A 10,960-nucleotide genomic window follows, 5' to 3' on the forward strand; every position below is an offset into this window, starting at 1 on the left:
CTCCAGTCGCAGCATCTTCTGACTACTGGCTCAGGAGCCAAGTACAAGAAAGGGATGCACAGCTACTGCCTATGTTGACATTTCCAAATCCCCAGCCTCGACCAACGGGAGAGCAGGAACACGCCCCCTGCGATCCGGAAGTGTTTGGGAAGAGAAATTGCAGAAGAACTGCCTAATCCTCAGAAAACTGGTGGTGAGAAATGGGTTACATCAATGAAGCAATTGTTGTCCATGTATAATCCAACTTTACAGGAAGTGGAAGCTGTGTGTCGGAAGTGTTTCAAGCTCTGATGGGCCAACATTCAACCTGTCACCTGTTCCACAGCACCATCAGTGGGATCAACTCAGTTTGGTGCCATGATGGACACCTTGTATGACGCAGTGCGAATGGCTTTCCCCCCAAGAGTCTGTTGGCCTGAGATCCACAACACTAAACAAAAGGAAGAGGAGTCAGCTGCAGACTACCGTGTCCGCATGGAAGCTGTTTTTGCAGTTAACTCTGGCATCGACCCCGACAATGACGCATACTCCGACCTGCTAAAGATTGCTTTGGTAAATGGTCTCCACCCTGGCCTGAAGACCCGAGTCATGACTAAATGTGTCGGCTGGGAAAGCGCACCTATAACAACTGTTTTGACGCACGTCTTGCACGCCGAAAGACACAAGGTAGATATGGACTATAAACAAAAGAAACATCTCCAAACTGCTCAGTTAATGTTCTACCAGCAGGGTGCATCACAGAACCCCGGACAGAGGTGGCAGTCCCATCAAAATAACAATAGAGGGCGAGGCGCTGGAAGAAGAAGGACCCTGAGACCACATTCCGAATATCAAGGAGACTACAAAAACACAAGCCGAAACACAATAAGGTGCAACAGATGCGGAGGCTATGGGAACACATCATGTCAGTGTCCCACCCCTGGTTTTCACCAAGAAGATTGGTGATTGGGCCCTGAACGCATTCAGGCAATTCTGAATGTTCCAAAACCGCAAACTAAAAAACAGATGATGCCTTTTTTAGGTTTAGCAAGCTATTGCCGTCCATGGATAACAAATTTTGCGATAGATCTCCCACACCCTTTACGACATCACACACGGGGGTAAAAACCTGGCCATGACTGACTATTTGACTTGGACCCCTGAGGCAGAAAAAGCTTTCACTGACTTAAAGCAAGCTCTGTCTAGTTCCCCTTGCCTAGGACTCCCTGACTCAACTAAATCTTTCAATCTTTTTGTGTCCAAATGTAATGGTTTTATGTCAGCAGTCCTCACTCAATCACATGGTGACCAATAGGTTACTACTCAAAACGCTTGTCCATTACTGAAAGGGCAAGGGTAGCATGCTTAAGAGCTGTAGCAGCTGCTATTGAAGCGGTTTTCTTTGTAGATGGTTCGGCTAGGAGAAATCCGTGTGATGGTACCCCCTGCGTATCTTATGCCATATGCACAGCATACGGTATAATTGAAAGTGCCAAACTTCCAAATAATCTGTCGGCACAGGCAGCTGAACTATTTGCATTGACCTGTGCTTTCATCTTAGGAAAAGGACAAGACATTGCAGTTTATACTGACTCTCAGCATGCATTCAATGTGTGTCACAATGGGTTTCTTACTTCCACAGGTAAACCTATTGCCCACAGAACTCTAATCATGAATCTTTTGTCTGCATTACTGTTACCTACTTCTGTTGCCGTATGCAAATATCAGGCCCATACAGGTGCTAACGACCCAGTGTCAAAAGGAAATGCAACAGCTGATGCTGCTGCAAAAGCAGCTGCTCTGTCTCTTGTCTCCCCCATTTTGCAGATGCCCTCTCTGTACAAAATTATCTTTTTTCCCTTAATGATGTCTCCTTGCTTCAAACAGGAGTTGATGCTGGGGAAACAGCATTATGGCAGAGGAAAGGGTGCACAAAACTTTTCTCTGGAGTCTGGGTAAACGCAGACGGCCTCCCAGTACTCCCAAAGTCCATTTTTCCCTTCTTGGCCAAATTGACACATGGTCCTGACCATGTGTCAAAAGGAGGGATGATGGCTATTGTAAATAGGTTGTGGTATGCACCAGGTTTTTAAATTTTTGCTGAAAATTTTTGTAAAAAATGTGTAATTTGTGCTACTAACAATGTTGGCAGAGGTGTACAAATGCCTCTCTCAGCCCACCCTAAATCTGAAGGTCCTTTTGAACATTTGATGATGGATTTTATTGATCATTCTCCATGCAAAGGATACAGGTATTGCCTTGTGATTGTTGACATGTTCTCACGTTGGATCGAATGTTTCCCATGTAGGCATGCAACTGCTGTCTCAGTTGCGAAATCACTGTTGAGAGAAGTCATTCCACGATGGGGGCTCCCATCAAAAATGACAAGTGATAATGGTTCTCATTTTGTAAATAATGTCATTCAAAGCCTTTCAGAAAGCCTTCGGATCAACTTAAAAACACACTGTGCTTATCACCCAGCAAGTGGAGGTGCAGTGGAAGGGCTAACCAGACGTTAAAAACAAAACTAACAAAACTAATGACTGAAACTAATCTATCATGGGTTGAGGTGTTACCTCTCGCATTAATGTTCATGAGAGGCCGGCCACATAAGACAACTGGTCTCTCCCCTTATGAGATTCTAACAGGGCGTCCCATGCGGATGAGTAACACCCCTTTTCCTCAAAACAGGCTTACATTGGCAGGGATGGATGATGACATGGTAAGCTATTGTTGCGCACTCAACCGTGCTTTGAAGCATATTTTCCCTAAGGTTAAAGCGGCCCTCCCTGATCCTGCAACAACACAACTTCACACCATCCAGCCTGGACAGTGGGTCGTGATCAAGGATTTACAAAGAAAGCATTGGCACCATCCCCGGGACCATATCAGGTGTTGCTGACGACTCCCACTGCTGTCCGGGTAGCTGAGAGGGACACGTGGGTCCATGCATCACAGTGCAAAGTGTTTCCACAGTGAGGATCCCCTCCAACAACACATAGACAATGGCTGCTAAGGAACATTGGCTGCAGTTCTCACCGCCGTCCTGATCAGCACAGTTAGGGTACTCCAACACCAGCTCAACCAGATGACAGACGTTCCCTAGAGTCTAGGAGTTTTCAACAAACAGAATCCAATAGTACTCATAAAACCGCAGCACTCACAGATTCATTTGCACTCACCAGTCAAACTGATATCATTTACACTGATCTTCTACACGGACTGTTTCACACAAGAAAGCATCTTCATAACCACTGAAGATGCAAGAAGAGGATGCAAAGGGGAGATGTGACATTGGCATGTTACCAACGCAGGAGGAAGAGGACAGAAGAAGAGGGATCCACAATAACCACAAATAAACCATGTAATCAAGGGAAAGACAATGACTATGTTTTCGGGAGTATTCCTGTTTTTTTTAACTACAAAGATGATCTGTTGGTAGATTTGTTTTGTTTATTTTTCCATGTTTTTAATTATTGTTTTTGATTGTTCATTTCTTTTTAGTGTTATTGTTATGATTGTATGCAGGTTTTCTTATACATATTGTATCATTTTAGTTTCTATGTTTTCTTTCCAACAAATGGGTAAATGACCAATTCTGGCCCCTACAGTATTATGACTTAGCATGTAGGCTATTTTAACACTGTATTAAGTGTTTAGAAATCTAGTCCTTCATATTTTTTATTGTTTTCTTTTTTCTAATTGTTTCTAATTCATTGTTTTAACTATTCATCAAACATCTAATGTTCTCAATTTTTGTATTCCCACTAAGACAGTTTTACAGTGAATCCTACCATTTTGATTTCTCAGCAATATTTTGTTGACACGGAGGAGGAAATGTGAGAAATACATTATAAGTTGCTCATTTTTCGAATTTCACTATAACTAACTTGTGAGAAATTAGCATTGGTTTCTAATCAAAGGCTGATTTACCATAAACGTCTGCTGGCATGTAGGTGAGAGTTTTAACATAGACCAGTCAAGAGACAGAGAAACATCTTTGATGCCTTATACATTTGCATTTCCTTTCTCAGCTCAGGAAGAGGTTTTTTTGTGTATGCTAATACTCTGCCATTTGTTTTCCTTCTTCTACCATTTGTTAGCTGTTGTTTTTTGTACTTGTTCTGTATTTAAGGAGAGGAAATGCTGAGTTCGGGAGAGTAACCGTGCGTTCTCTCCATGGCCACGTTACAAAAGAAATCTCCACATTTATTTGACTCCGTATTCTTTGGGAAGGAATTATTTTCCCTGACAACTTAACCGCATGAGCTCAAGAATTCTGAGTCAGAACACATTCACTATGAAATATTTTTCTGCATTCCAGGCAACATTCACATACCAATCTCAATTGTGTGTGTGTGCAATGTCTGCAAGCGAAAGCATTTAGCATTTATTTATTTAGCCACTGTCGCCAGAGGTGGATGTTCTGAAATTGCTCCTACGTCCTTGCTCTTTCAGAGACACTGAATTGCCGACAATTGACTGTGAGTGAGAGAGGCGGCCTTCACTTGGCGCTAGTAACAAGAGTAGGGCTGTACATATCGATTATTTTTCAAGTCGATTAATCTAACGTTTATTTTTTCGACTAATTTTGTTTATTCTAAAGAAAGAAAAGTTGCCTATTACTCGATACATACCAATTTATCCAAATTAAATATCAAAAACATGTCTAATCAATAAATCTATATAGCAGCAAATCTTAAAATGAATAAAATTTCCCCGTCACTGATGTGTTAGGCTACTTTACTTAAAACTTTAAATGTTTCTGACACGGATTCATTTCAATAGTAAGTAATGCAGTATGATAATAAAATGTATTTCTGCATCAGTGCACACCTGAAAGGACTCACAGACTGTACAGTCACAGATTGTCTGTTTTCTCGCTCATACGTGGCCGTTAAATAAACAGAAAATATGAAACAGCCGATACATGACTCGCGGTGTAACGTTACGTTACCATGGCAGCAGAGGGCAGAAATTACTTTTAACATGGCATGGCAATGAAGAAATACTACGTGTCCTTTTGCTGATAATGTGCCGTGCTTGTGTGGCGACAGAATGTAAACACGATTTGCGGTGCTGCCGTCTAGACAAAGTTTCATGTGTTCGTGCTGCTTCACGTATTCGTGGACAGCAGCTGTGCTGCAGTGAAGCTATTTCCAGTTCACAGAGCTGACGGAGCAGCACGTTATTGAGTGTCTGTCTGAAATACTCCAAATTTTAGACGGTCGAAGGCGCGGTCTTGTAGCTGGAACTTGTCCAGGATAATCCCACACCTGATGCAGCGACGCGTCGACGCACGTAATGCGCGTCAATGTATTTACATAATCGATTACATCGACGAATCACCCCAGCCTTAAACAAGAGCCTTACGTCTAAAGCAGGGTGACTAACACACACAACACACTGCCCACTGATCACACAGCTAATCCGTTTTCCCCTTGTCTCATCTCGTCTGCCTTTTCATCTTTCAGCTGCACGGTTATCTTAGCCTTCATTAACCTGTTCTCCATAAACCCTTTCCTTCGCCTCTTCTGTTTACTCTCACTTCAGGGACTTGCTGATAAAACTGGTTCGTGTAAGCGCTGGTGGTGCAGGCCATTGCTCAGCCATCTACGCAGGAAGGAGCTCTGGGATGAAATAAAATCCATAAGATCCATTTGTTTGCTGTGTGGCCAGCCCTGCACTGTGAGCACCAGTGTTTATTTGCTCTGAATGTGACTTATGTTACTGAGGAGTCAGCTCAAACATCCTTTTTTGTTCTGTACTATCTCACTTGTGGTTTCAGTCAAATGGAATTTCTCTTGGTTATAACCTCTTACTGGTAACTGTATTGCTACTATTACAATAAATACTACTATCACTAAACAGACAAACTAAACACCACCATGGCATTCAACAAATTCTGTATGTTCCCTGTTCTGAAACCCCGGTCGCATCCATATCAAGCCGAGCTGCTCTTCCTTCCAGGGATGGCATTTCCCAACATCTACCTAAACTGTGAGAACTCTGTGGTGTCTCTGGCTTGGACTGCAAGGAACCTGGGTGTGAGACTGGATGACCAGCTGTCATCCATTCACAGTCAGCTCCTGCAGATTTATCCTCCAACAGCAGGAGGATATGCGCGTTCCTCAGCCAGGAGGCCCTGGCTCACCGACAACACAGCAGGTGGGCTGGTCTTCAACATATCCAGGTTCGCCCACACCACTCCGCTCCTCTGCACCCTGTACATTTCTGTGCTGAATCATGTTTGCCTTAGCTGTGAGGATTACTAAAGTTATATTTCTCGGTAAGGGAATTCTTTTGCAGTTCACTGTGAGACAGTTTGCCTGGGAGAAAATACTAGGCATCTACTTTTGACAGGTGTCAGTCTGACACCTGATTTAAATTCGTCATTTCAGAGGCAATACAAGCCACTGCTTGGGATTTAATTTGATTTGATGCAACAAAAAAACGATCGTTCCTATTAAATTACACATATGGTTATTATTGAGAGAGGAAAGCCTTCGTGCTGCAGACACATCTCATGACATGCACATTTATCATCCAGATCATTTCTGCATTAGTGTTGCACAGCGGCTCTTCTGGCTGTGCATGTAGCAGCTGAAATAAAGTTAGTGAAAACAACAAGAAGAAAAATAATTCTCAAACAGCAGAATGAAGCCTTGAATTAAAGATGAATGTAGCAGAAAACACAGCTGGAGGAGGAATCCTGACGTTTTGGATCAGCGTGTTATTCATTGCTTTTCATTGCTAGCATTAGGTTTGACTAACATTAATGGAACAGCTTGACTTGTTTGCTGTCTTACAAAGTCATATGAGAAGATCATTATCATCTGAGTGTCTAGTGCAGAGACCGATGTGGGACAAGTTCAGCTAGTTTAGAACAAAGCTGGCAGTAAACTACTAACCTAACTCCAAGTCTCCCAGTAACTCTTTCACCTGTTATGTATCATGAAAGTAAAATCTACTGGCAGCATGACACAGCTGACACTGAATGGTCCCATCATCATAAGCAGCTGCTGCTGAGTCCCTGTAATATTATTCTGATACTATATACAAGTAAATACCATAAACACATTGTTGACTAGTTACCCACAGACTATGTTATTACATGATGAATAAAAGTGATATCAGGTTAGAGGAAGTTTGGCCCCATTGGGGATTGTGTCCTGCACTGCATGGGCGGCTGCTGGGCGCTGCTCTTTATTGGAGATGGGGAACTAAACAAGACGTAGATTTGCCAAACCAACCCGTTAGTTCTTAACCATGAAAAACTTAAAATTACTTTCTGAAATCAGTTCAGATGAAGCATGGATGCTTTCCCTGTGGCTAATGTGGCTCCTCAGCTGGGATTTACCAAACGTCACTGTCACTCACTTCAGCATCTATTTCTATTTGCCACATTATGTGGCGCTCTAGAATGAATCTATAATCAGTTGGAGCTGTAGTTACTAGGAGCCAGGTGTATTTCTTTTAAACAGTTACTCACTTATTTGAGATGCTGTGTGTCATGAGTAGTTGCTGTGTCTTAAAAATGATGCACTCCTAGTAACTCTTTATCTATTAACTTCCCCCTGCTCTTTCATTAGTTTCTGTCTGAGAGGTGTCTCTATTTCTTTACGCTATCTTTACACACTATTTTGCTTTGGTCCTTTTGCTGCATCCTGGGCTTAGCACTGCCCAAGATGATTGTGACTGGTTTAAAGAAATACAAACAAGCCAGCATTATTGCCCGTATACCAGAATGATAATTTGTTCAGCCAGACCTTTCTGCCGTGCTGGCACAGAGCTAAAACCCAGTGTGGCAATGAGTTCAAGACTCAATCAGTAAGTCAGTGACAGACTTTGGCGTTTATAGTGCTGGCCCCTGCTTTACTGTGGTCCAGCCAAAAATATGTTTCGTTTTACGAGAGAAAATGTTTCTATCATGAGGATGTAGTATTTTGTTTGGCAAAAATATGTCCAGCTAACTACTCACTTCCAATAAAAAGCATCGCGCAGCCTAAGCTTTTCTACAGATAGAATTCAGGCAAGTCTTGTATGCAGTGGAAGAGTATAAATGCAGAGTAGGGATTTCTGGCACAACATCACCTACTTCCAAGGTGCATGGAGAGGGGAAATTGTCTCAAGAGGTCAAAATGCTGGGCGAATGGTTGTCAAGACAAATGCCCCATGTCTTTCTAAAACTAGAATTTTTGGTTTTTACAATCTCATTTCTACACATAAACATATATTTCTTCTCATCTGATGGGTCAGGACGGCAACCAAGTGTCCTTTAACTGTTTGAACTTACCCGCTAACAACACAATCTGCATGCTACAACTTCTGTTTTTTGTCAGTGACAATAGCAAACTAGGATTCGAAAGCTCAAGGTTCATAGAGAAGCTGAAGCCAAAGAAGCTCTTTTCTCCAGTGATGTGAGGGATCATTACCTGGTGAGAGCCTCTAGGGGCTTGTCAGGGTGGACAAGTTTTCCACAATTCACACTAGAAACAAAACAAGGGAGGGAGAGAGAGAGAATAATAAAATAATAAGAAATCAAATGAATTAAATAATTGAAATTAAATTCTACATGAAATAAATAATGAAAGAATCATAACAATAAGAATAAAAAACAGTAAAACAATGCACAAATGAAGGTAGTTCTCATGTCACTGGAGGTGAGGTAAATAGACTAAAATGTCTGTACCTATAAACATCTCCTGTCCATGTGCAAATAGGAAACTCTTTATCATTCTAAACACCAGTCTATCAGTGCCTTACTCCAAGCAATCTGATTATTTATTTAAGGCAACGCTACGATCAACCCATCAGTCCACTAGTGTTCAGAGGCTCCTGTTTGTCTTTGTCTCTCTTTCTTTTAGATTTTTCAGTCTTCCACATCTCTGTGTTGTTATTTTCTAGTCTTATCCCATCTTCTTATCTGTTAATAATTAAGTGAGGAGACAGACAGAGGAAGCAGGAAGAGAAAAAGAAAATGTCAGACAGCGTCAGAGCTTGATGACATTGACATCTTTTAAAACGCCTTCAAAATTTGTTAGGATGGGGAGAGAAGTAGGCGATCAACAAAACACCAGGGAGAAGAACAGAACAACATATTAGTGAGCTGAATATATGACAAAACAAGGGAGTCATTAATAAAAGCAGGAGCTATGGAGGCCTACCGTATATCCTAATGAGATGAGGAGGGAAACTTTCACCAGGGGACAAAAAAACAACTTCCTGGATGTGGGCTTTAAATTTAGCCTTCTCCTCAGTGCCTAACACTTGAATAGGTGAAGATCTGTGGAGTGCTGACTCTCATTAAATAGCTTCAGGCACTTCAGGAGGAAAAACTGGATTTGAAGGCAAGGGAAGGAAATTAATTCTAATATTTATTTTAAATTATAAGTAACAAAACATTTCTTTGGAGATTCATCAGAACTGTTTGATTGACAGCTGAGCCAGCAGGGGCAGGGAAAGAATGCAAACTACTGCTGTTAGGGTTGCCAGTACAGTCCAAAAGAAGTGCATGCCAGATGGCCAAAAAGCATCTGAAAGCCTCTCCCCTCACAACTTTCATAAGTTGGAATTCAGGGGTCTGCGCCCACAATTCCTGAAATGTACTGAAACTAACAATAACAAGTTAATGTCCACTTTATGTAGCCATTGGTTTTGTACAGGTTAGAAAGTAAACTTCAAACTTCAATTTTGTTATTTTTTACACAACCGCTGCCATCACTTTTCATGCGAGTGCACATGTCTGCGAGGACAGACTGTTTCTACATGTATTTGAGCTAGGGGTGTAACGGTACATGTACCTGATCTTTTCGGCACAGGACTTTTGGAACGGTGCAAATGTGCACTGAATGCAATCTTTAACGTCAAATACCAACCTTGTTTTGTGTGTGGAACATACGTAAATTCAATTTAATGTTTGCATTTTTCTCTAACTGTACTGAAAATAAACTGAACTATGACTTCAAAACTGAGGTACATACCGAACCGTGACTTTTGTGTACCGTTACACCCCTAATTTGAGCCCTTATCGCATCTAGCCCCTCTCTATCACAGCTATCTTTTCTTTCAATCTTTGAGTGTGGCTGTGTGGAACAACTACAAACACTTTTGCCTTCAGGTGTGGTTGGACAACATGTAATAAAAACGGTTCTTTTCGAGCCTACCCCTGCCTTTGGTATACCTTACAAGCGACAGGCGTCCATGTTTGTAGATACACCAATCAGCATCATGACCACTGACAGGTTAAGGGAATAAGACTGATTATTTTCGTTACCATGACACCTGTCAGTGGGTGGGGATATATTAGGTCGCCAGTGAACACTGTGCCCTTATAGTTGATGTGTTAGAAGCAGGATGGAGATGGCTAGATGAGGCAGTGTGATGCTTTGGGCTATGTTCTGCTGGGACCTGCCGTTTATGTGGATGTTACTTTGACAGATACCACTTACGTAAGCACTGTTGCAGACCATGTATCCCCTTTCATGGAAATGACATTCCCTGATGGATGTGGTCTTTCAGCAGAATAATGCACCAATAATGATAAAGCAATGGTTTGAGAAACACAATGAGTTCAAGGTGTTGACTTGGCCTCCAAATTCCCCAGATCTCAATCCAATCCAGCATCTGTAGGGAAATCTAATCCGTGGAGGCCCAACCTGGCAACTTATAGGACTTAAAGGATCTGCTGCTAACGTTTAGGTACCAGACACCACAGCACACCTTCAGTGGTCTAGTGGAGTCCATGCCTTGATGTTTTGGCAGCAAAAGGGGGACCTACAAAATGTATAATGTTGTGGCTGATCGTTGTATGAAGGAGACATTAGCTAGAAAAGCTAATGTGGGTTGTGACTCTTTTTGTCTCTTGGCTGCTGTCTAGTTGTTAGTATCACGGTGAATGGTGATGTTACAGCTATATGTATCTAATATCTCATTTACACTGCCTGGTACGGCTCAATTTGACTCATCTGGATCCGTTCTT

At 42.0% G+C, this 10,960-nt stretch overlaps 1 protein-coding gene across 1 annotated transcript in view; it reads left to right on the top strand.

Moving 5' to 3' along the window:
• The first annotated feature begins 360 nt into the window (after nt 1-360).
• LOC119918508 (pleckstrin homology domain-containing family A member 5-like) overlaps nt 361-10,960 on the top strand; it is a 98,581-nt gene continuing 87,981 nt past the window's right edge. The window contains exon 1 of the mRNA XM_038739286.1: nt 361-552. Within this exon, the coding sequence (XP_038595214.1) occupies nt 361-552 (192 nt within the window). The remainder of the gene's footprint in view (nt 553-10,960) is intronic.

Source organism: Micropterus salmoides, unplaced genomic scaffold (assembly GCF_014851395.1).
Source record: "Micropterus salmoides isolate LMB-PRFRI ecotype aquatic unplaced genomic scaffold, ASM1485139v1 Ms_hic_scaffold_23, whole genome shotgun sequence".
Taxonomy (NCBI): Eukaryota; Metazoa; Chordata; class Actinopteri; order Centrarchiformes; family Centrarchidae; genus Micropterus; species Micropterus salmoides.